At 42.1% G+C, this 23,556-nt stretch overlaps 1 protein-coding gene across 5 annotated transcripts in view; it reads left to right on the top strand.

The window, feature by feature from the left end:
* Window positions 1-23,556, top strand: part of STK39 (serine/threonine kinase 39) — a 324,651-nt gene that overhangs the window by 89,033 nt on the left and 212,062 nt on the right. For all 5 annotated transcript variants that reach the window (XR_006712938.1, XM_045480088.1, XM_045480087.1 and 2 more), the window contains 3 exons: window positions 926-1,034; window positions 4,197-4,338; window positions 5,755-5,810. Coding sequence is in view for 4 of the 5 variants with exons in the window: in XM_045480088.1 (XP_045336044.1) it covers window positions 926-1,034; window positions 4,197-4,338; window positions 5,755-5,810 (307 nt within the window). In the remaining variant the exon portion in view is untranslated. The remainder of the gene's footprint in view (window positions 1-925; window positions 1,035-4,196; window positions 4,339-5,754; window positions 5,811-23,556) is intronic.

Here is a 23,556-nt window from a genome sequence, read left to right as displayed (position 1 = left end):
TTTTTATTTTATTTCCCTTGCCTTTGGAGACTGAAGCTTTATAGGAGTTATCTGGCAATAACTTAAGACAATACACCAAAACCAATGGGAACTTAAGTATTGCAGGAAAGTGTGGTTTATTGAAGTTGCCTATTTGATTTCAAAACTTTATTGTTTTGTGTCTCTATATGAAACTTATTTTCCTCTATAGTAGTAGTGTTTCCTAAATTGTGACCCACAAAGCATTGTTTAACTGCATTGTTCATGTGGATTCAACTAGAACAGCTTATCTACTGCAGGAATTCTCAGAGTCTTTGACAGTAATAATGTTCCCTATAACCCTTTTAGAGTGAGATATAGGATCTGATGTTTCCTGAGCTTATTCCACTAGCCTGCCCCCCCCCCTTTTTTTTCTTGATAAACTATCTACCATGAAATAGAGTTTGGGAAATTACGTTCTAGCATCTTAATGGGTATTTGCTCATTTACCATCACAGCAGTCCTGAGAAGCAGAAACAGTTTTGGATGAGGGAGGATCTAAGACCCGCCAGAGTTGAGGCTTGGCAGTAGGACCCAGGTCCCCTAATGACTCACTCAGCCTTTTCTTTCTCTCTGGCAGCCTTCCTTGCAGGCAGGAGACACTCAGTCATGTGTGATGGGGCTCTCTGCTACTGAGTAGGGAGTGATCTGGGAGATATGCTCCCTGAGGTTTCTGTGTCCTGTGACCAGTCCACAGGGCTCTGTGGTCTCCTACAGAGGCCTTTCTGAATTCCAGCAAGTTGATAATTGGATGAATGACTTAGTTCTCATGCAGCTTCTTTGAACTAATGGTTTAAGCAGCCCCCCACGTATGTTTTAAGTAGGAAAAGTGCCTAGGTGTGCTCAGTGTGTTTTGCTTCCCGATTTTTACCCCATGAGACTATGTCACGTTTTGTTCTTTTTGTAGAAAGAAATTCAAGCCATGAGTCAGTGCAGCCATCCCAACGTAGTGACCTATTACACCTCTTTTGTGGTAAAAGATGAACTTTGGCTGGTCATGAAATTACTAAGTGGAGGTAAGTGGGTTTTGTTATTGTTTGCTTGTGTGTGTGTGTGTGTGTGTGTGTGTGTGTGTGTGTGTGTGTGTTTGTTCTTTTGTCTTTTGTGCAAGCCGTAATATTGCATACAACTTTACATTTGGTCCCCTTACTCTTGTATTTAAAGTTTTGCTTGGTTTATTATTTACCTAGAGAATAAAGCCCAGATTTCTTCACGTTGATATTGAAAAGCTTTCATAATATGGCTAAACTTCCTAGAATACCCGTGTCCTCTTCTGCCCAGCCTTCTTGGTGTAGGTGAGGCTCTCCAAATACCTCTGCACCCCGATGTCTCCACATCTCCCCTGTGCTGCTCCTCAGCCCTAGATGTCTGTCCTTCCTTCTCCACATGCCAAAGTCCTAAGAGGTCACATCCTCTCTGCAACACAAAAGTTAACCAGTCCTTCCTGTTTAAACTCTGTTTTTAATATTATTCAAGTCCTTAACACATTGTAATATAGTGAATTACCTCAGTGCCGTTCGTTAAAAGTTCTGTGATGATGGAAATGTTCTATAACTGTGTTCTCCAGTTTCTACTAGGTACATGTGGCTCTTAAATACTTGACATGTGGCTGGTGTTACTGAATTTCTGGAGGAACTGGATTTCTATTCATTTTTAACTAGCTTATATTTAAATAACCACAGATGGCTAGTGGCTACGATATTGGACAGAACAGATTTAGATTAGATTGTGGACTTGATGAGGAGAACATGGTCTAATGGACTTCTCCCTTATTGAACCTGGCACCCAGTGGGTACTCAGTAAATATTGTTTCAGCTGAAATGGAGAGAAACTCTGTGCATGCTAAATTATTTGCTTGCGGTGTTGATCGGAAGTGGCACTATTTTCATCCTGTGTTTGCATTTGAAGAGGCAATGTAACTTTCACTCTGGCCTCAGGTCAATGAAGTTATAAAAGTCATTGACAATTTAACTTATAAGGCACTTTTACATTGCCGTATTTTTTCTTTTAATCTCTTAACATCACTAGTTGATAGAGAATGATAATGGTAGCCATTAACTTTATTGAACACTTACTCTGTGGCTAGATTCTGCTCAAGGCAATTTACTTACCTTATTTCATTTAATCTGGACAGCATCTTTGAATGGCAAGTGTCACTGTCCCTGCTCTTCAGAAAGTTCCCCAAAGCTTAAGAGAGTCGGGCAGCTTGCCCAAGGTCACATACACAGTAGCTGTGAGCACCGGAATTTGTGGCAGTAGGACCTGTTGACTTAAAAGCTGTGCTGCACCACAGGAATTATCACCTTCATTTTACAGACATGAAAATTTAAGCTTAGAAAGCCCCAGTGATTTTCTTTGTAACACCCAGCATTCCCACATCTATCACTCTGTATATCTTTTCCAGACGTGAAGTGTCATTTAGGAGCAGAGGAAGACATTTTGCACTGCCTGGATGAAGCCAGAACCAGTATAGCTGAATTTATATTGTAGAGCCCGTTTTAACCTGTAGACCTGGTTCCAGTGAAGGCAGAATTGAGGAGGCATCTTCATTTTTTTTTTTGTTGTTGTTGTAAAGAAACTCTCTTGGATCAAGCAGAGGCCCAGAGCTGACAGGACAAATATGCTGTGATTGCTTTGGGTCCACTTGCGCGGGTCTCAGTGGGGATCCTGGGAGAGCTGAGTTAGGTTCTGTTCCCAGTCTTGTCAATCCTATTAGTCATTGTTTCCTTGAGTGCCTACTTCGGGTTTTAATTAAACATGAAAAGAAAGAAATGAAACAAGAAAGAAAAAGGCAGCCTGCTGGAGCCAGACTGCAGGGTTTGAGTGTGGGCATTGCTCCTTGTCTCTGCCAAGGCTGGTGCTTTGTCAGTAAGACGACCCTTCACCCAATCTCTTGTTGCAGGGATCGAGGTTCTGGTGACCTGGGACCCTAGGCAGCCCCAGATACACTGCTCAAACTGAGAATTTTACTTCCTGTCTTTATTTTGATCCCAATTAACCTTTGATTAACTTAACAATGTCCCGTATCCCGTTGCCTGAAGACTGGATAGAAAATTTCATTGTCTTTTTAAAAGAATCCAACTTAGTCTGCCTGGGCTTTAGGTAAGAAGAACAAGTTTTAAACAGGTTTCCACAGGTCAGAGAAACCTGGGCCGATGTGGACTATTGCTCATTTTTCTTTTAGCAAGCCAGAAATGCATACATACGTGCCTTACCTGGTATATACTTATAATATGAAAATGAAGCAGTTGTGGAAGTATTGTTTTCAAAACTACTAAAGAATTTAAGATTCAATGAATAAATAGATGTTTTGTTTCTCTGAGGGGGAAATATGTATTTGTTTTCTTTTATAATATTTTATCATATTAAATCTCTTAATGAGGGGCAGGCAGCTAGTCTGGTGTGGTAATACCTGATGTGGAAACTCCGTACTCCCAGTTAATCATAGAGCGCCTAGAGCCAGATTCAGGTCCTGAGGTAAGCCATTTGTTAACTCTTCAGAAATGTTGAACCCCCAGGTAATTAGGGCTTTTAAAATGACCGGGAGGTTTGGAATATTAATAGTATGTGTTGAAACATGAACTCAGAATGCCAGGGATCCTAATCTGTTCATGGTAACAAAGTACCGTGTATTTATTTCATTATAAAAGTCAGTACATTATGGATCAAGTAAACAAAAATAAAGATTGCCCAGAAAGGAATATTCTGGTTATCAGCAGGGGTCTGGAGGCAATATACTTTTTTTTTTCTCCCCTCCTACCTGTGTCCTAGATGTTCAGGGAGACTGTGCTTCTGGCTCTCAGTTCATTGCGGTCTGTTCCCCTGGCCACCGCCTCCTCTTTTTTTTCAGTTCGGACATCTTGAATCCCCTTTTGAGTCTGTAACCGATTGTGCATGTGTGGGAGAAAAGACTAACCCTGGAGTGACCGTGAACAGTTTTTTGCATCCTGACCCAGAATTATTCTTATGCTGAAAGTGCTCTTGCAAACTTGGATCTCGTGTTTCTGGTCACGTGCTGCCATGCAATTGTTTGTGTGCCTTGGGAGCAATTGCGTCAAATAAACAAACGTATTTTGACATTTCCATTCAATTTTCTAAATAGTGGAGCCCAAGCTAGAAAGGTAATGAAGGTGCTTGTGCTTACACAGATGTTTCGATTCTTCTGTCTCTCCACCTAGGTTCCATGTTGGATATCATAAAGTACATTGTTAACCGAGGGGAACACAAGAATGGAGTTCTGGAAGAGGCAATAATAGCAACAATTCTTAAAGAGGTTTTGGAAGGCTTAGACTATCTACACAGAAATGGTCAGATTCACAGGTATGACTTCTGCAGAGATGTTTAAATTCAGCCATTTGTATATTCAGCACTGGTTTGTAAAGACTGTTAAGGAAAACATATTGCCAGTAGGTATCAACATTATTTCTGAGCTAGGCCAAATAGTTGTGAAAAAAGTACTTAAAGAAATGAGAATAAATTAAAAAATTATTTTCAATGTTTATTTTTGAGAGAGACAGAGCACGAGTGGGGGAGACGCAGAGAGAGAGAAAGAGAGAGAGGGAGACATAGAATCTGAAGCAGGCTCCAGGCTCCGAGCTCTCAGCACAGAGTCCCGACACAGGGCTCGACCCCATGAACTGGGGAATCATGACCTGAGCCAAAATCGGTGGTTAACCAACCGAGCCCCTCAGGTGCCCCGAGAGAATAAATTTTGATGAAATATATTAGTATCCTTAGCATTGCTTTATCCATTTTCACTGAAATAAAAGCAGAATATAAAAAAGTACCTAGTGAACTCACTAAAAAAAATTAACAATACTACTCTTGAAGTATGCTTAATTGAACAGGAAAAAATCTCTATCTAATACAGGCAAAACTGTTCCAAATGTTGTAATATGTTCATTATTTTTGGCATGGTGGTGTGAGGAAAGGGGGGGGGTAGCTAATTTCATCTTATTTTGTGACATAAAATGCTAATTCTTTAAATAGCCAAACAGCCTAGAATAGGAGTGTTTGATGTTTCAAAAGAGTTAGTGTTAACTTGGGCTCCTAGGAATAGCTGTGAGTAAATAACCATTTATTAGTAATGCTGGTATTGTAATTCCCCTACCTTGCGCTATATGTGGGCCATTTATTTAAGGATATCTGCCATGTCTTTTGGTAATTAGAAAAAAACATGACCTTAGATTTCAAACTTGTAAGTTGTTATTTTTCTTTTTAAGTGTTAAGACTTCTGTATAATGAAGAAATATATTATAGAATGTTATAATTGGCATTTATAATCAGTATCTCTCCAGGGGAGAGGCTGATCCAATCCATTGTTTAAGAGGCTGCTGGGATTAATTTGGAATTGTACCACAGACAAATTTAAGTGGAAGTAGAACAGCTTTACATAGAATTATCAGCTTTAATTCTTGAGAAAAGATAGTATGGTGAGTTAATGGGCGATCTCCAACTCTACAACATAAAGAATGTACTCACTCGTGATTTAATTAAATTTGGATAATGATTTCACATAAAATATTTGTTACTAAAATCCTAACCACCCCCCAGGAGCAAACTATAAAATCGCCGTTTCTCCCTGTAACTTTTTAAATCTGTGATATAATTTTAATATTTATAAAATGATAATTACTTTAAACAGCTACATTATATGATATGTTTTTAAATCTCTGAGTGAATTGATGCAATATAATGTCTATATTCCATAATTCATTCTTCATTTTTTTCTAATAGGGATTTGAAAGCTGGTAATATTCTTCTGGGCGAGGATGGTTCCGTACAAATAGCAGGTAACGCTGATAAAAATAAAAATTCTTCTGACAGAAGTGTTCCAGTTTCAAGGAATGTAGAATCATTCCAAATAAATAAATAATGAATGAATGAACAAATGAATGCATGTGATCTATTTTAAGCATGTATCTGGGCTGCCCTGTTAGAGAACATTTGGGTCTGAGGCAGAACATGTTTTCCTGTTGTTTTGGTTAAGTTGTTGTTAAATCATCCTGTAAATAATGTTATTTTAGAACATAGCCTTTTGATAGAGGCAATTTTACTTTCGATTTCATTTTTGCTAAATTTCAGGTTGAATAAAGGTGGTATTTATCTAACTGCAAGAAAAGCAGTTTTGAGAGTTTTTTGATGAGTTTGAAAGTTTAGAACCTTGTACCCTTCGATTAATTTAAACGTTTCTATTTCTGAAGTGGTGCTGAAAGCACGGTGAACTCTCAAAGTCTGTGGGTTATTTTGGGGTCTTCAGTGTGACCCTGCATGGCTGTCCGTGACAGTAGGCACACAGGTGGCAGTGCACGTCTGTAGAGTGCGTACGCTAGACAAGTGCCCTCCGTGTGCAGACCTTCTCATTCTGTTATTGCACCAGAGTAACCCGAAAGGTCTGGGGTAAAGTGTCTCCATGTCTGTATTGACTCGTGTCTCCCTCCCATCCGTGAAGGCCTGTCTCCTCAGTCCTCTCAGCCATCACTGCTTTTTGCATTTGTGGCTGGACAGCCCTTACCTGTACCGAACTGTCCCTGTCATCATTGCAGGGTGTTCTGGCTTGCAGGCATTGAATGTTGTTAGCAACACGTCCCAGCGACACGCTTGGTGAGAATCACTGATGTAGCTTCTGCTGTTGAAGAGTGCTGAAGTTTGACCCAAATACTTAATCAGTCCAGCCTGCTGCTTTTTGAGTTGGAGTGGAAGAAGCCTCTTTTCTAGTACTTAGGGTTAGGTTCTTTCTACATCAAGTTATTAGAGCAGAGTTGATCACAGTCCTTGGTTCTAGTCTAGTTTCTAGACAAATGCGAGGATATGGGGTATTATTAGAAACAGGAGAGCTCAGCAGAAAACAAACACACCCCCATCACAAAGGATAAGCCTTGAGTCATCTCTTTGATTCATTGTTTGTCCCTCTCTAGGTGCCAGAGAACCTGTCAGGTGATGCCTGACTTGTGTGACAAGCACAGTGCTGACCTTGGGCTCTGTATTTAGTTGGGTATATTCACGGGGGCTTTTATTTATTTTCTTTTAAAGGAGAGAATAGAGGTTTTGAAAATACAAAAGGGAAATGGAGAATTTGTTTCAAATCAAATGTTTCTTCCCTGAAGAACTAATACTGCAAGTGTTAGCTTTTATTAGTCCTCTCTTTGAAAAGATAAATTTAGTCAAATATTATTAGTCGTTGGCTTAAGACCACTGTGTAGGCACTCTGTATATCAGTTAAACACAAAGGCCTTGGAATCAAAACAGGCCTTCGTTTAATACCCACTGTGCAGTGTGGGGCAGGCTGTCGCATCGCTGAGCCTCAGTTTCCCCATCTGTGAGATGGTGATGATAATGCCAATCGTTCAAGGGGACACAGATATCCTTTGCAGGTGTAAAGGATATTTTTGAGTTTATTTTGAGATAGCACAAGCAGGGGAGGGACAGAGAGACAGGGAGAGACAGAGAATTCCAAGCAGCTCTGCACTATTAGCACAGAGCCCGACGTTGTACTTGAACTCACAAACTGCGAGGTCACGACCTGACCCATAACCGAGAGTTGGACGCTTAACTGACTGAGCCACCTAGGCACCCTGTACCTATTGAAACTTAAGCTTCAGGGCCCTGTAAGTGCAGTGTGTTTCTGGAAGTTGCAGAGTGTTCTAGGTGGAGATGGAGTGTTTTAGTTGGAGAGGTGTTCTAGACCATCAGGGGGTATTCTATGTAGGCACTTTTTGTTAAATTATCTGAAACTATTCCAGAAGAAATGACCTTAATCTTTAGGACACCAGTGAATTGGTATGAATTTTTACTTTTAAAGAAATAGACACACTTACACCTAATTTCATATTTTTAATTTTGTGTTGTTTATCTTAAAGAGGGTCTTCCCAGTTGTGTAAGCTTCACATCCCATGAAACTTGGATCTACTCCTGCTGATAACAGTTGTTGCAGTAGTTAAATAAATGTGAGAAATGCATAGTACAACCAAGTAAATAGGGCAGTAGACAGGAATACACATTATAAGCTTATTTATTAGAGCACTGTTTGTGATTGCAATAGATTAGAAACAACTTAGGTGTCCCGATTAAATATGATACATGGTAGATCTACATTATGGGACACCCACAAGCTATAATGGAGAACGTATACATTGACGTGAAAAAAAGTATCGCCAGGCTACATAGTTAAGTGAATACAGCAAGGTGAAATAGAATGCATATACTGTGTCACCTTTTATGAGGGAAATGGGGAGAAATACCTCTATATCTTTGTACAAAGAAACAGAAGGATAATGGGGAGGGGGACTTGTATAGTGCATACCTTTTATAACATTTTGATTTCTGAACTGTGTGAACAAGTATGACCTGGTAAAACCAATGAAAGGAAATGACTTCATAAACTGTCAATAAGTGAAAGTCATTTTTTAAGCCTTTTATTATAAAAATTTTCATACGTAGCCTGAAGTAGAGAAGAGTAGGAAGAACCTCGTGTACCCACCATGATCAGTTTCAGGCCATTCTTGATTCATGTCTCTTCCCCCTTCCTACTTTGGTGGCCTTTATTATTAACACCAAATTTTGTTCTTGAGCCATCTAAGTTAGTGCCTTATAAGTACACATCTTGTCCTTACTCTAGAGAGAGGCTCCTACCCCACAGTCCAGAGGCATTTAGGAAAAAACAAAACAAAAACAAAACAAAACAAAAAACTTCAACGAAACAAGTGACAACAGAAAACATCTGTTCAGGCGGTCTCAGCCCAGGGTACTCAAGGGTACAAGGTCTGGGATGAACTGGCATGGTTGAAATTCCCGGGTCGCCTTGCGACCTTGGTCAAGCTACACACCTTCTTTAAGATTCTGTTTCCTTAAAAGAGGGATACAAATATAACCCCCCTCGCCTTTTTTTGTGTGTGTGAAATCAAATGAGGCTCCTCACACACAGAGATCTTAGCAGTGGCTGGCACATGAGAGGCACACAGCAGCTGCCGTCGTACTTCTCTTCTTCATGTCCCTGCCACTCCTGCTGTTCCTGGGACCAGCAGGCTTGCGCCCATCTCTCTGGCACCGCCTGGAGATCACATGTACCTCAAATTAGTCTTGCAAGGGAAGGGGTTCAGCTCTTAGGGGCTTTTATGAGTTATAAAAAGCTAATGCTTATTAATTATGGAACTTGGAAGTTAACTTGTCATTAATCTTGCTCTAAGCTGATAAGGAAGTACAACTAATTTTCTCTCTTTGGTGATGAAACGATCATTTCTCACTGAGAGGGTCAGAACAGCAGTGAACGGCCTTTGAAATGCGAAACGAGGTCAGCCCTTGCCTTATTCTGCCACTTGGCACTGTGCCAATCACTTCCTCTATTCTTCTTGTCAGATTGGTGACCTGAGCTCTTTCTCCGGGCCTTCTGTAGCATATTGGCCTTTTCTTTTTCTCACTTGGGATCCCCTGAAGTAAGGTTTCCTGACTTTTTCTCTCCCTCTTGGGCCTTGGTTCCCCCCGCTGTGGGTGGTAGTGCTGAGTGTGACCCTGTAGGCACTTGCCCTGTGGGTGCTGCTGGGTTCAGAAGGTCACATGCAGAAAGCCACCACTACCTGGGTAGTTGTAGGATTAAATGAGCCCGTGCATAAACTGCTTGGAACAGTGCCTGGCAAGCATAGCGAAGACCTTGTGTACAGCCTTTCTGTACTCCCCTTGGTATCCCTTTTGTGAGTGTGACTTCATGCTTGTGTCAGACCAACTGAGAAATCGCCATCTCCTGGATGTATAATGGTGTGCAGACAGGCATTTAAATTGTGCAGTTTCTACATCTCTGGGGCTGTGGCTTTCTGGAATTCGTATTTTCATTTTTTCCACATTCTCTAACCTGAGCACAACATTGAATTCAATTCCTATAGTACTTTAATTTTTTTCTGGTTTTAACTATAAAATAAGGTTATTGCTTCAAGAAAAACACTTGTAATGTTTCCTTGGAACAGGCAGGGTGCTGCTGCCTGTCCCTGTTTTCTAGGAGTTTGGCTTTCTTGGCCAGGCAGTTGGTTTCTGGGACCAGGAGTCTTCGGGATCTTTGCTGGCATCATTGTCCAGTGGGTGGTGAAGGGGGTGTGGGTGGGAGAGTGGAAAGCAGAGACACAGCAGTGGAAGAGGTAGACTCTCTCTTTTTGTTGCTACCTATTATATTTGGATATTTGGGGAGATAGTACATTGCTTTTATTTAGGCTGTTTGTGTGCTTTCCCTTTATATCTTTATGTTCTTTAAGCCCTGTTTTTTGAAATAAGATTTAAGCAAGGGGGATGTTTGCATTTATTTCTTTGAATGTATTGTTTGTTTACCTTCAGAGTATCATTATGAGCATTGTTATTTATTTATTTATTTATTTATTTATTAATTTATTTATTTTAACATTTATTTATTTTTGAGACAGAGACAGAGCATGAACGGGGGGAGGGCCAGAGAGAGAGGGAGACACAGAATCCGAAGCAGGCTCCAGGCTCTGAGCTGTCAGCACAGAACCCGACGCGGGGCTGGAACTCACAGAGCGCGAGATCATGACCTGAGCCGAAGTCGGACGCTTAACCGACTGAGCCACCCAGGCGCCCCTAGCATTGTTTTTTAAAAAAAGTATTTGTGCTATTGTAATAGAAAACATTACAATTTTTATTTTTTTAAAAAAACTCCTTCTACCATATATATATTTCCTTTCTTAGAACTTTTAATTTGAAAAGGGGACATTAAGATGCCTGGTTCAGACCATGAGAAACTCTCATTTTATACAACCAACAAGTGTGGTGAATAAGGCAAATATGCTTTGTTCTCCATCTAAAAATACAAATTCTCTGGAAATTATTTATGTTTCTATTGACTGTGGATATAAAATAAGTAAAGTGTTTCGAGTACTTCCCGTGTGTCAGGCCAGGTTCTCTGTGCTGAGCGAGCTGTGACTCGTTCCCCACAGGTCTGTAAATGTGCCCATTTTACAGACAAGAAACTAAGGTCGAGAGATGGGAAGCAAGTTTCCCAGGTCACAAGTAGGTTTCAGATGTGGGGAGTCTGGCTCCAGAGCTGTGGTCCCATGTCTGTGGGATTTCCAGGAAGACAGCCCTAAATCTGTGTGTAACTGATCTCAGTGTCATTTTTTTATTTTTTATTTTTTTATTTCTTTTTTTAAATTTTATTTTTTACTTTTAAAAATTTACATCCAAATTAGTCAGCATATAGTGCAACAATGATTTCAGGAGTAGATTCCTTAGTGCCCCTTACCCATTTAGCCCATCCCCCCTCCCATACGCCCTCCAGTAACCCTCTGTTTGTTCATCATATTTAAGAGTCTCTTCTGTTTTGTACCCGTCCCTGTTTTTATATTATTTTTGCTTCCCTGCCCTTATGTTCATCTGTTTGTCTCTTAAAGTCCTCATATGAGTGAAGTCATAATGATTTTTGTCTTTCTCTGGCTAATTTCACTTAGTTGCAAATGGCAAGATTTCATCCTTTTTGATTGCCGAGTAATACTCCATTGTATATATAGACCACATCTTGTTTATCCATTCATCCATCGGTGGACATTTGGGCTCTTTCCATACTTTGGCTATTGTTGATAGTGCTGCTGTAAACATGGGGGTGCATGTGTCTCTTTGAGACAGCACACCTGTATCCCGTGGATAAATGCCTAGTAGGGCAATTGCCGGGTCGTAGGGTAGTTCTGTTTTTAGTTTTTTGAGGAACCTCCATACTGTTTTCCAGAGTGGCTACACCAGCTTGCATTCCCAGCTGATCTCAGGTTTAGATGGAAGACCAGTAGCGATCACTAGCTCTTATACATCTCTGTGTAACGATTCCATTTCGAAGCCAGGGAACGTATTCTGCACCTTTCCTTTCCTCTCTCTGCTCCTTTAAGTTGAGACACGAGTCTTTGGTAAGGTTTTGGGGCATAGGAGAAGCAGTCATTTTGGGTGTCGTTTGGTGTCGAATTAAGCGTAGTAGTGACACCAGACTCTTTTTGAGACTGGAAAACTTCAGGTTTGATGTAATGAATTACAACTTGAGGACTGCCTCCTCATGGTTTAAAAGAAAATGCTTTATTTCTCATATCTTCTGTGCTCAGAGAACCTGAACATGTGATTTCCTGATCATAAACTTGGATAGATGTGAAGGTTTTTGCTACAATATGTGACAAAAGGAGTGGCTATTTGAAAGTCATGCTCTTCCCACGGCCTCGCATTTTATTTTCCAGTCTGATGTTCTGTCATATTGTCAGGAAGAGCTTAGAGCTTTGTCTGGCAAGTGACTAAGCCTGTTTGTCTGGTATTAATGAGACACTGCTCTAAGCAGAAATCCATACAAAACAGGTCACTTTGGGGTGGTCACTGCAAATATATCTACCCTAGGATTCTTTTAAATACTGGCCACTCTTAATGCACTATTAAAATGTTGATTTCAGAACATCTGATTTCTGAAGAACTTTCTAGAAGCACGCTACTGGATTATATTAGGTAGATCTCATGCTCATTTTCTTATTTTTGCCTTTTAACTCCGAGTGTGTGTGTGTGTGTGTGTGTGTGTGTGTGTGTGTGTGTGTATGAATGTGAATTTCCCATCCCTGGTTTTTCATAACAAATTGGTACTGAGCTCAGCCAGCCTCATACTCCAGAAGTCTAGAAATCTATCATTACATCAATCTCAGTGTATCTGAGACTGTCCCAGTGAAGCTTATATATGCCTTAGGTTCTTTACTAAAGGACATTGGTATGACTTTGGGTAATGTCTCTGTTTTTTGGGAGGAAGATTATATATCCTTACTTAGCCTTTGAATACATCTTGAACTTTATTCATTCTGGGTCTCAAACAACTATGACTAACGTTTATGCCAGAAATACATGCAACTAGATTTAACTTGCTTCCAGCACTCCAGTATTATTCTCAAGGAGCCAGAGGAAGGTGTGTGTGGTGCTGGAAGTTGTGTGGTGTGTGTGTGTGTGTGTGTGTGTGTGTGTGTGTGTGTGTGTGTGTGGTGGAGTTTTTATTCCCATAGCTGCTAGGCTCTTTTGTTTTCCTTATGTGCTCTTTGGCCCTAGTGAAATGCATTTAGATGGGGAGGTGGAGGAAACAGGTGGAGGGAGTATATCTTTTGTTAAGAGGGGCTGCTGCTTCACGCAAGGTAATATGGGCTCCTTGTGTACAAGGGAGGCAGCCTCTGATTAATATCAGAAAAGTCTGGCATGCCTGGGTGGCTCTGTAGGTTAACTGTCTGACTTTGGCTCAGCTCATGATCTCATGGTTTGTGGGTTTAAGCCCTGAGTCGGGCTCTGTGCTGACAGCTCACAGCCTGTAGCCTGCTTCATGTTCTGTGTCTCCTCCTGTTTCTGCCTCTCCCCTGCTCACGCTCTTTCTCTCTCGATCAAAAAGAAACATTAAAAAAAAAAATTAAAAAACATATCAGAAATGTCTGAAGGTCCCTGAGGCATCTGAATCAGGAAATGACAGTGTCATTGTATTTTTGGTGCCTTGGCCTAGAGCAGGGCTCTGACACCAGACTGCTGTGGTTTGAATCCTGGCATAACTCCTCCTAGCCCTGTGACCAAGTTATTTAAACACTTGCGCCTTAGTTTCCATATCTGAACAATGGAAAAATACTAGAGGGTTAAAGGAATTAACACACATTCCATTTTAGAATTAGTTAGCTCACATTGCTTCTGTATTGAAATGGGGGTGGGGTCCTTTAGTTATTTAGGACATTGTAAGATCACAAGGAGGAGGCTAGGAGGCAAGGCTGTTGTAGGCTCTTCGTCTAACCTGCCATATCATTTTGCTCTCCCGTTTTCTTTACCCCATTGATTTCCCCCATATCACCAGAGTGGAAAATCCACAGTGCACATCTGACCATGTCATTCCTTTGCATAAAGATTAAAACTGTTGCTGGGGGGATGAAGCCCCAGCTCCCCAACATAGCATGTGAAGGCCCTGCCTGTTTTTCCAATCTCATCTGCCCGTGCTTTTCTGCTTCCTGCTTTAAGGCAAGTTCTGCGTTAGCCAGCTACAAATGAAATGATTAATATGGTGAAGCAGAGCACGCAAATTAAAAACATTGGCATAGTCAGAAAATAGAGTCCAAGTACAAATTAAGATCTTTGGAGGGTATCAGAGTGCTTCATAGTGAACCACAATGTATGTTGTGAGTTTCAGGTAGTTTATAATTACGTGAATTATGGTTTAATGAATTATGCCAAAATTTTGATATATTCATTTTTTTGTTTGTTTAAATAAATAGGGACAGCAAATTAATGTGGCTTTCCGAATTTTGGGATCTTGGCAAATCAAGCGGTAACATTTGGTGAAACCTCTAGCAGGAAGCAAGAATGCCATTCAATTCTGGAAACCCAGTTTTCCAGTCCATCTGTCTATCATCAATGGGAAATACTTGGGGAGATTTTAAGCAGCTTCCTACCCTTTAACAGCTGCTAGCAGTTGCTTGAGCAACAACGTAAGGAAGTCTTATGAGGTGAACGCAATGGGGGGAATACCTTTGCTTTGCTCTTGCTGGAATATTTCCCCGGTGTGCCTATTTAGCTGCATGGGGCACAAGGTTGAGCTTCAAGGTTTGAGCATCTAGGAGGACATGGGGCAGATGGGACTTAGTCTTCCTTCTTCCTTGCCTCCTCCCCCCACCTTCCCTTCTTTCCTTCTTCTCTTCCTTTCTCCCTTTCTGCCTTTACAGGCCTGTAGTGTCATTATTAAATTACATTTTGCATATTACCACAAGCTGCTGAGGTCTGGGAAAAACAAGAGTTGTTAGAATACAAGCAGAGCAGTCCAACTCCGTTCTTCATATGATCATTTCTTCATTTATTTTTCTGCTTCCAGAGCCTGCATTTGTTATGGCAAAAAAACGGCCCTTCCCTGGAGAAAAGGCGAACATTAACCGTATGGGTTTTATGCGCCTGAAGTGGTTGGTTGGCAGATGTTTACTGCATATTTGCTGTGTTGTAGGCATAGCCCTCTGAGTGGATGTGGTGCTTAGCAAGAGAGACCTCGTCTGCTGTCGTAAGTTTACCATTCAGGTGAAACAGGTATTATACAGTTAACTATTAAGTTTAACTTCAAAAATTTGTAAGCAGAGGGAAATGTGTATACCTGGGCAATCTAGGTTAGCCACATCAAGTCTAGTGTAATAGACTGTCATGGGGAGAAATCTTTTTTACTATTTCATTAAACATTTTTTATATGTTTGTTTATTTTTGAGAGCAGGAGAGAGTGAGCACAAGCCGGGGAGGGGCAGAGAGAGAGGGGGGACAGAGGATCTGAAGCAGGCTCCAATGTCAGCATGGAGCCCAATGTGGGACTTGGACTCAGGAACCGCAAGATCATGACCTGAGCTGAAGTCAGATGCTCAACTAACTAAGCCATGTAGGTGCCTGGGATAGATCTTTTTTTTTTTTTTTTTTTTTTTTTAACGTTCATTCATTTTTGAGACAGAGTATGAGCAGGGGAGGGGGCAGAGAGAGAGAGAGAGAGAGACAGAGAGAGAGACAGACACAGAATCCAAAGCAGGCTCCAGGCTCAGAGCTCCAAGCTGTCAGCACAGAGCCCGATGCGGGGCCTGAACTCACAAACTGCGAAATCATGACCTGAGCTGAAGTCGTATGCTTAACTGACTGAGCCACCCAGGCACCCCGGTGCCTGAGATAAATTTTAAATGTGTATGGTAAGTAGGAATGATTTGGGAAAAGGCGTTTTTGATTAGTAATGTAAGTTACTACATGTATCATACCATAGGTTAGAGATTTTTAGGAAATTTGAATAGGTAACACATTTGTACTTTGGAATATAAATTTAACACTTGATTACAAGGAATACACTTGAAGACACAGGAGCGGAAGATTATCTAGGTTTTCAAGTCACTGACAATCTGTGCCCCTAGCCAAGTCTTGCTGGCTGTAGTTTGTATCATCTATAAAATGAGGTGCTTGGATTCTCAAGTTTCCTTGTAACTCTAAAGCTGGTATAATTTAATACAGAAAAACTATAACCCGCATGCCCACTAACAGAATGCCCCTCTCACAGTTTTCCTTGCTTCTTTTAATGGCAGCTCTATCCTTGCACAGAATAGGCCAGGAATTGGTATTCCCTGGTCCTTCTCTTTCTCTCATACCCATTCTGTCAGCAAATCCTCTCATTAACCACGTCTCACCGCCTCCCCTGCTGTCCTCTTGCTCTAGGCCACCTTCAGCTCTTGCCTGGGTTATTGTGGTGGTCTCCTGAGAGGTCCTCTTCTGCCCTTGTCCCCTCTGTTCTCTATGTGGCAGCCAGAGGGATGCTGTCAAACTCAGTCGGCTTGTGTCATGCCTTTACTTGAAGCCTTCCAGTGCCTTCCCATCTCAGAGTGAAGTCAAAAATATTATGGTGACCCACCCGGCCTTACAAGATCTGTTCCCTAACATTATCTTGTTGATCCCATCTCTTCATCTTCTCCCTCACTCCATTCTAGGCAAACTGGTATCCTTACCATGCATGCTTCTGCCTCAGGACCTTTGCATTGGCTGCTCCATCTGGAATAGTCATTTCAGTACCTTTTTTAGAACTTAGCTCAAATGTCACATCACTGAGGCTTCCAAGGCCATCCTATGTAGCCTCCTCTACCCCATATCCCCTATGCCCTGGTCTGTTTTTCTTTATGGCATACATCAGTGTACCCTGTGTTAGTGTTTCTGAGGTATGGTCTTAGACCAGCAGTGTCACCATCACCTTAGGAACTTGATAAAAATGCAGATTCTTGTGCTCTTCCTCCCTGCACCTGCTGAATCTAAAACTTGGGAAGTAGAGCCAAGCAATCTGTATTTGAAGAAGCACACAGGTGATTCTGATGCACACTAGTCTGAGAAGCACTGCTGTGTATTATGTTGCATTTCGTAATTTTGTTGATTAACCGTATTTACCTCCCCTTCCACTACTGCCCCAACTTATAGACCAGCTCCATGAAGGCAGGGTTTAAAACTGGAAATGGCACTTAGAGCACAGTAAATAGTTGCTGAGTGAGTTCATGAAAATATGACTATTGAGTAAATTTAGATTAAAAGAATACTGAGCAACAGAGTTTAATACATGATCCTCATATTTCAGTGACTCTTCAATGTTAAGAGTTTTAAATGTGAGGTTTTCTTTATTGCAGACTTAAAAATATACAGAATCTTTGAAGATTGTATTAGCCTCAGTAATCCTTCTCAAAACTTTGTAGAAATGATGTAAATTGTTTAAATACTTGTGGCAACTGGAATTGTGCTATTTTAATCATCTCCCACAGGGACCGTCTCTTGTAAAGTGTACAGATGGGTCATTCTGGTTTATTGAAAGCTTCTGATATGAGAGCTCGTCAAGTGGAGATTTATGTGAAAAAGAGCACCTGCAGGTATATGAATATTGCATTGGAAATTTAGACTTATTAATATTTGATCTAAGTTGCTTGTGCCCGTCTTGGCAGATATGGGCAGCCAGGAGCCCCTGTTGACTTCCAGAGCCTGCCTTTGGTTTGGGAAATGATAGTACCTGTGTAATATGTTTACCTAGTGCTCTCCGTACAACGGCTTTTTCAGTTCAGCAGAGTAGGTCTTAGAGAGGAGGGGATTGAGGACTGCTAAGCCATTGTGGACTCCTTGAAGGTCATTTTGAAGGTCATAAAAGCCAGTCTCAGATCTCTTGACTTCTCTTTCAGTCCTTGGCTCATTTCCTTACCATTGGGCTCCCCCTACTCCTGCCTCTTAACTCTATGCCTTTTGACAGTTCTTGACCCTCGGGCTCAGTTTTTTCATCTACAGAACGAGAAAGTTTGACAAGACTTTCTCTAGGACCTGTCTTACATCAGAATGTTTGAGTGGCCCTTCGTTAACCTCAGTCACTAGAGAAATTCTCCATCCTGTTTGAAAGCATTCAAATCAGAGGATGGTCTTGGGCATGGAGGGGAGAGTAAGCCAAGTGATGTGTCCTGTTACTAGTTTCACCAGAGCATCTTTACAGATACCCCGTCCCCACTGGGGAGCCAGGGAAGAATGGATTCGAGATTTGGGGATTATCTGTGGTTTTTATTCACCATAATTACCACTTGTGATAGAAAGTTGACCACTAGTGAGTTCTTGGTCATGCCCATCAATGACGTGAGACAGCTGCCCCTTGCCTGGTTCCTTCAGCACAGCTGGTCTGGATTACTGCTCCAGCCTCCCCAGCCCCCTGCCTTCTGCTGGTGCCCCACCAGGTGTGGCCTCTGGTCACTGGATATTCACCTGCTGTGGCTCTGACGTAGTTGGGCACATGATCGGTGGTTTGCTGTCGTCTTAGACTAGTGTTGTTCTTCATGCTTTAGCTAATTGATTACATTAGCCAACTGAACTGTGAACCAAATGTGAATTGATATCGTTTTGTCCTTTTAAAGGCTTATCGTCCTGAGTGTGAGAATGGGGAGAATGAGGAATTAGGGAGTGAGTGGCAGCTTGTGTAGCCTCAACATTTTTACCAAGAATTCTGTTGAAATTTTCTTGTTATTTGTCTATCATATCATGAATGTATATCGATTCCATGTACAAAGTACAAACAAGTGCTAAGAACTTCTAAGAACTTCTCCTTTTGTAAGTTAAAATTTAACACATTTGAAGGAAACCTGTCAATGGCACTTTTAAGAGTGTACCCACATGTGAGGCCAGCCATGGGAAGGTTTGCTTCTTTGTGTTTCTTTTATTTTGAAAGGTGAAACTCTACCTTTAGGGAATAAAAATATGGTGTCTTCTGATTTCTTCTTTTGTTGTCAGAAAAGGCTGTGAAATTGTCGTTCTCTGATGTTTCATGTAAGGTCAGGACTACCTCTCCCTCATTCACAGATGGGAAACATGGATTTGTTCAGAGCAGTTGAAAAGTGACTCCAGGGGGCAGACTCTGGAAATATGGCAGATTGTGTTTTCTGTCAGTGGATGCCTAGACGCCATGTTGTGGTTGGGGGTTGTAGCCTGTGGAGCCAAAGAAGGCCATTGAACACCTTTTGTTTACATGAAGGAATAAATAGATCTGAAAAAGTGGGAGTCTGATTAGGGGAGAGGAGATTGGGTAGAGAACGAGGGTTTCAGAGAACTCGTTCTGGTTCTCTCTGGTTCCTCTTGGGATGTCAGCCTTCCTCCTGAGCGGGACAGGTGTTGTGTCCCAATCTGTAATGAAGTAGTGTGTGAGTAATTGATCACTAATGGTAGATGAGATGCCAACGTGTATATCATTTGCTTAAAAGACGAGCAGATTCAAGGTTATCACTTTAATGATAATACAATATCACGCTACACAATTGCACGTCAGAGGTTGAGAAGGGAATGGTGTTCCAAACATCTTGTGCCGAGAATGATACTTAGCCACGGCCTATCTCCTCTGTGCCCTGGCGTCTCTACTGAGCAGCTGCTACCGATGGACTGTTCAGAAGTATTGTGATCATAAATTATCTTCCTGTATTTTAAAAAAAGATTTTAAAATTGGAGCGTGCCATGTGTGTGGATTTGTTTGTCCTGTTTGACACATTAGACACCCTTGAGGATCACTGGGTGAGTTCTTTGTGGGGCATGATTTATGTTTTTAGTATTGCACTCCTATTTACCGTGTCATAAAATACATGAATGTGCACACATAAGCGCTTTTTTTCTGCTACTGTGTCTCCACTACCAGTGTCTTCTGCGTCTAAGAGGTAAAAGAGGGGAGCCGTGGAGTTGACATTACTTTGAGATCATCCAGTCATACTGAATCGTGCCCTGCTAGGGAGACCGTACTCTTGAGCAGTGCTTCTCCAACTTCTCTGTGCATCGGATCAGCTAGGGGTCTTGCTATGATGCAGATGCTGATTTCAGCAAGTCTGGGGTGGGACCCAAGAGCCTGCACTTCTTGGGGGAACCCCAGTGATGCTTATGATTCTGGTAGACCCCACTTTTGAGTGGCAAAAGTTGAAGATACTTCTTTCTCTTATTTTCTTAGAAGTGTATTGTTCTCTGTTTCTGGAAGGTTTATGTAAGTGTAGCCCAAAACGGAAAAAAACTACTGGTAAAAAAAAGTGAATTCAACTGTTCTTGCAGTGTGTTATTTCCCCCACCCCCCGCCTCCGAGATGCCTGTGCATTTATTTGTTTTGATTTGTGCCCCTGGCATTAAGAGCCATGCTTAATACTAGAGCTGTTTAAAACTCCGGAATTGCACTGTGTACTAAATTGTTTTCTTGCTGATTTTTACCAAGTCCTTTTGGGGATTGCAGTGATTTTAGCCTCTGATGCAATGGTTAACCCTTAGTGGCCAAGAAGTATGAATAAACATGGCAGGACTGGGGAAGGACAGGTGACTATAAGAATTAAGAAGTCTTTGGGTCCAAGTGCCAGAGTGCTTGACTGGCAGGAGATCAAACAGTAAGGACATTTAATTATCCCGCATCATAGAAGTCTGGAGCATTTGGTTCCAGGGTTGGTGCGGAAGCCCAACAGTAGCACAGAGGTCTTGCTCCATCCTGCTCTCTGTTCTGCATCTCAGCATGTCGGCCAGAACATGTCTCTATGGGGTGCTCATTCCGAGCATCTCACCCTCACCTGATAGTGTCCTAAACAGGCTGGGGAGTGAGCAGTAAAGGAGCCTCATGTGCAAGGTTCTTCTACAGGTGAAGAATTTCTCTGCAAGAGCTTATGCCGTATGCCCCTTGGGCCTCAGGGCCAAGACTAGGGCAGACCTTCAGACCATTCACTGGTAAGAAGAGCCAAACACTGTGGTTGGCTTAGAGCAGTACACTCGATCCCCCGAGGCCTGACACACACAAGCAGGATTCTGATAGAGAAGAGCGGAGGGGCATGGATGTTGGGTAGGCAGCCAACAAGGACTATTAATTGAACATCTTCTGAATCTATTCTATACTCCCCATTTTATAGCTTGTGAAACCATTGCTCAAAGAAGTTAAGTAAATTATCAGGGAGTGTAATTGGGACCACACACAGGCCTGTTTGATTCCAGAGTGCCTTCTGAGGGTGGAAATGTGACTCCTTTGTACTCACCGTGTCCTTCCTTGGTGTGTTTTCTCTTCCCTTTAGTTTCAGGAATTTTTGGTGGAGACTCACTAGAAATTGTCAAGACCTTCTAGTATATGCCTCTGAGTGGGGGCCACATATCCATGCCAAGTGTGTTGTCATTTGGCCTCTTTTTTTTCTTTTCTTTTTTTTTTTTTTTTTAAGTAATCTCTTCACCCACCTTGGGGCTTGAACCTACAACCCTGAGATCAAGGGTCACAAGCTCCCCTGACTGAGCCAGCCAGGCGCCCGACCATTTGGCCTCTTAGTAGTTGTATTCACATTCATGGTGCACTGAAACTATTAGAATGGTAAGAAAACTACTCCTGTTTCAAGAAGGAAATGAGCCCAGTGATGGTTGGGAGCCACTGTCCTAGGTCTTGCCACATCTTGACTTGGCCTCCTGGGACCTGGGCTCTGCTCCTTACTCTGGGTTTGCTGAGTTCTGCCGAGCACAACGCAGGTACCCAGAGGTATGGTGTCCACCTAGAGAATTTGAGGTGTCCCCTCAGTCACCTCTAAGTCAGCGCTGCACCATGCTTTCTCCTGCCCAGGTTTGCAGGGATCCCCGGCAGGCATGAGGGGATGGCTCTCCCTGTTTCCATTCATACTTGGCTCTCGGTGCCCCAAGATCTGATGACACTCTGAGGATGGCAAGGCTCCAGGGGAGTGAAAAGTTTTTCCTACTTAATTTATAAACAAAACTACAACAAACAGAAAAATGGGTAGAAAGGCTAAAGGTAATTACACATTAAAAAAATAAAAACTGGAAAACAGCGATTTGGTCAGTGAAGCTAAAAACACTGTACCAGAGTATGTGATAATTGGGTGAACGTCAGTCAGAAGGAAACAATACTGGAAGCCTGTTGGCTTCCACATACATGATGGAAGTGCGGCCGGGGTGGGGTGTGCGGTGGCTTTGCTATTCTTCAGATGCCGGGTCAGGAGAGTGATTTTGACCAGAGTGCACTGTGATCAGAACTGTGTTTTAGGAAGAATAATCTGGACAGAATAGTGGTCTGGATTTCAGTTGGAAGAGGTGAGATTTGATTCTGAAAATGCTAAAGCTTTTACTTACCCTGGTCTGTATTTTCCTTCTCTAACCAAGAAAATCTGCGGGGAAAGGGCACCTAGGAATTGCCAGCAAGCAGAAGATGACACTTTTAATTGCGTATCGAGTGTTGTATGTTGGGCACATGAACATGTTTTTTCTATTCATGTTGTTCAGGGCGTGTAACATTGATGTTTAAATTGACATCACATTTCCTCACATTAGCTCTCGCTAGAAGGCCAGGGTTGTGCCTAAATCAGAGCTCTGCAAGCCCCCTGGCTTGTAAACCCACACCAGCTGGACGTTATTGTGAACAGCCCCTGCTTCCCGAATGTCAGTGGGGTGCTGCACTACTAGCACACCTGTAAAAACATTAAAAGAACTTTGTTTAAAGTGAAACGGCTTTCCGGGCGCCTGGATGGCTCAGCCGGTTGGGCATCTGACCCTGGATTTCGGCTCAGGCCATGTCCAGGGTCGTAGGATCGAGCCCTGTGTTGGGCTCTGTGCTGAGGCGTGGAGCCTGCTTAAGATTCTCTCTTCCTCTGCCCCTTTACCCGGCTCACGTGCGCACGCGCCTTCTGTCTAAGACACACAAACAAGTTTCTGTAGCCTGCTCTGTTAAGAAAGTTTTTGCTTCTGTTTTATACCTATTGTTACATAGCTTGCAGAATTTGAATCGCAGTGTACTTCTTTGTATACTTCTTTATTTATCCAACATTGGTGGCATAACATTTTAAAGAAACCTGTGGGACTCAGGAAAGACGGATGCCGGCAGCCCTGAAAACGTTCCTGGGTGTTTAGAAGTACGCTTCGGTTTTGCCAGTAAAGTCTCAAGAGTCTCTTGTGAGAAAACAAGACAAAACCCAAAACTGGGAATCAAACCAAATCGGGAAGGAATTGTTTTTGGTGACATAAATATGACATTTCAGAATAACCGGGGAACCTCAAACTAGTTTTTCTATGTTGTGTAATCACAACTTGATCTTTACTCAGGGACAAGCTCGAGATTTGTGTAATATTAACCCCGTTATTCTGTCTTGCGTTTCCTTTTCAGTACAGAAAATTACACTGAACTTTTTCAAATAGGAGACCAGCGCTAAGTGGATGACTCCTCTGTGAAGGGTGAAGGGCTGTGGATTTTATTCAGACCCTCGATAACTTGCTGTGTGGTCTCTGCCAGGTCATTTAATCTTTTTACTTCCTTCTTCTTTTTCAATTCCAATATCCACTAAATCTTCCTATTTTCCTAAGAATTTGTCTAATCCTTTCCATTTCCAGAGTCTCTCTTCAGATATAGGGCCTGTTGATTTTACTCCTGAACATCCCTAAATGACTGCTTTTCCCGGATTTCCTCTTGGGCTAGAGAGAGCACAGCAGTAGTCCAGGGTGCTGAGCAGACGGGGCTCAGCTTCTCTTACCTGGGACGAGACTGTGGTTGGGCTCCTCCAGTCTCTGTGC

Source organism: Leopardus geoffroyi, chromosome C1, assembly GCF_018350155.1.
Source record: "Leopardus geoffroyi isolate Oge1 chromosome C1, O.geoffroyi_Oge1_pat1.0, whole genome shotgun sequence".
NCBI classification, from domain to species: Eukaryota; Metazoa; Chordata; class Mammalia; order Carnivora; family Felidae; genus Leopardus; species Leopardus geoffroyi.
This window is presented reverse-complemented; position numbering and strand designations above follow the sequence as displayed.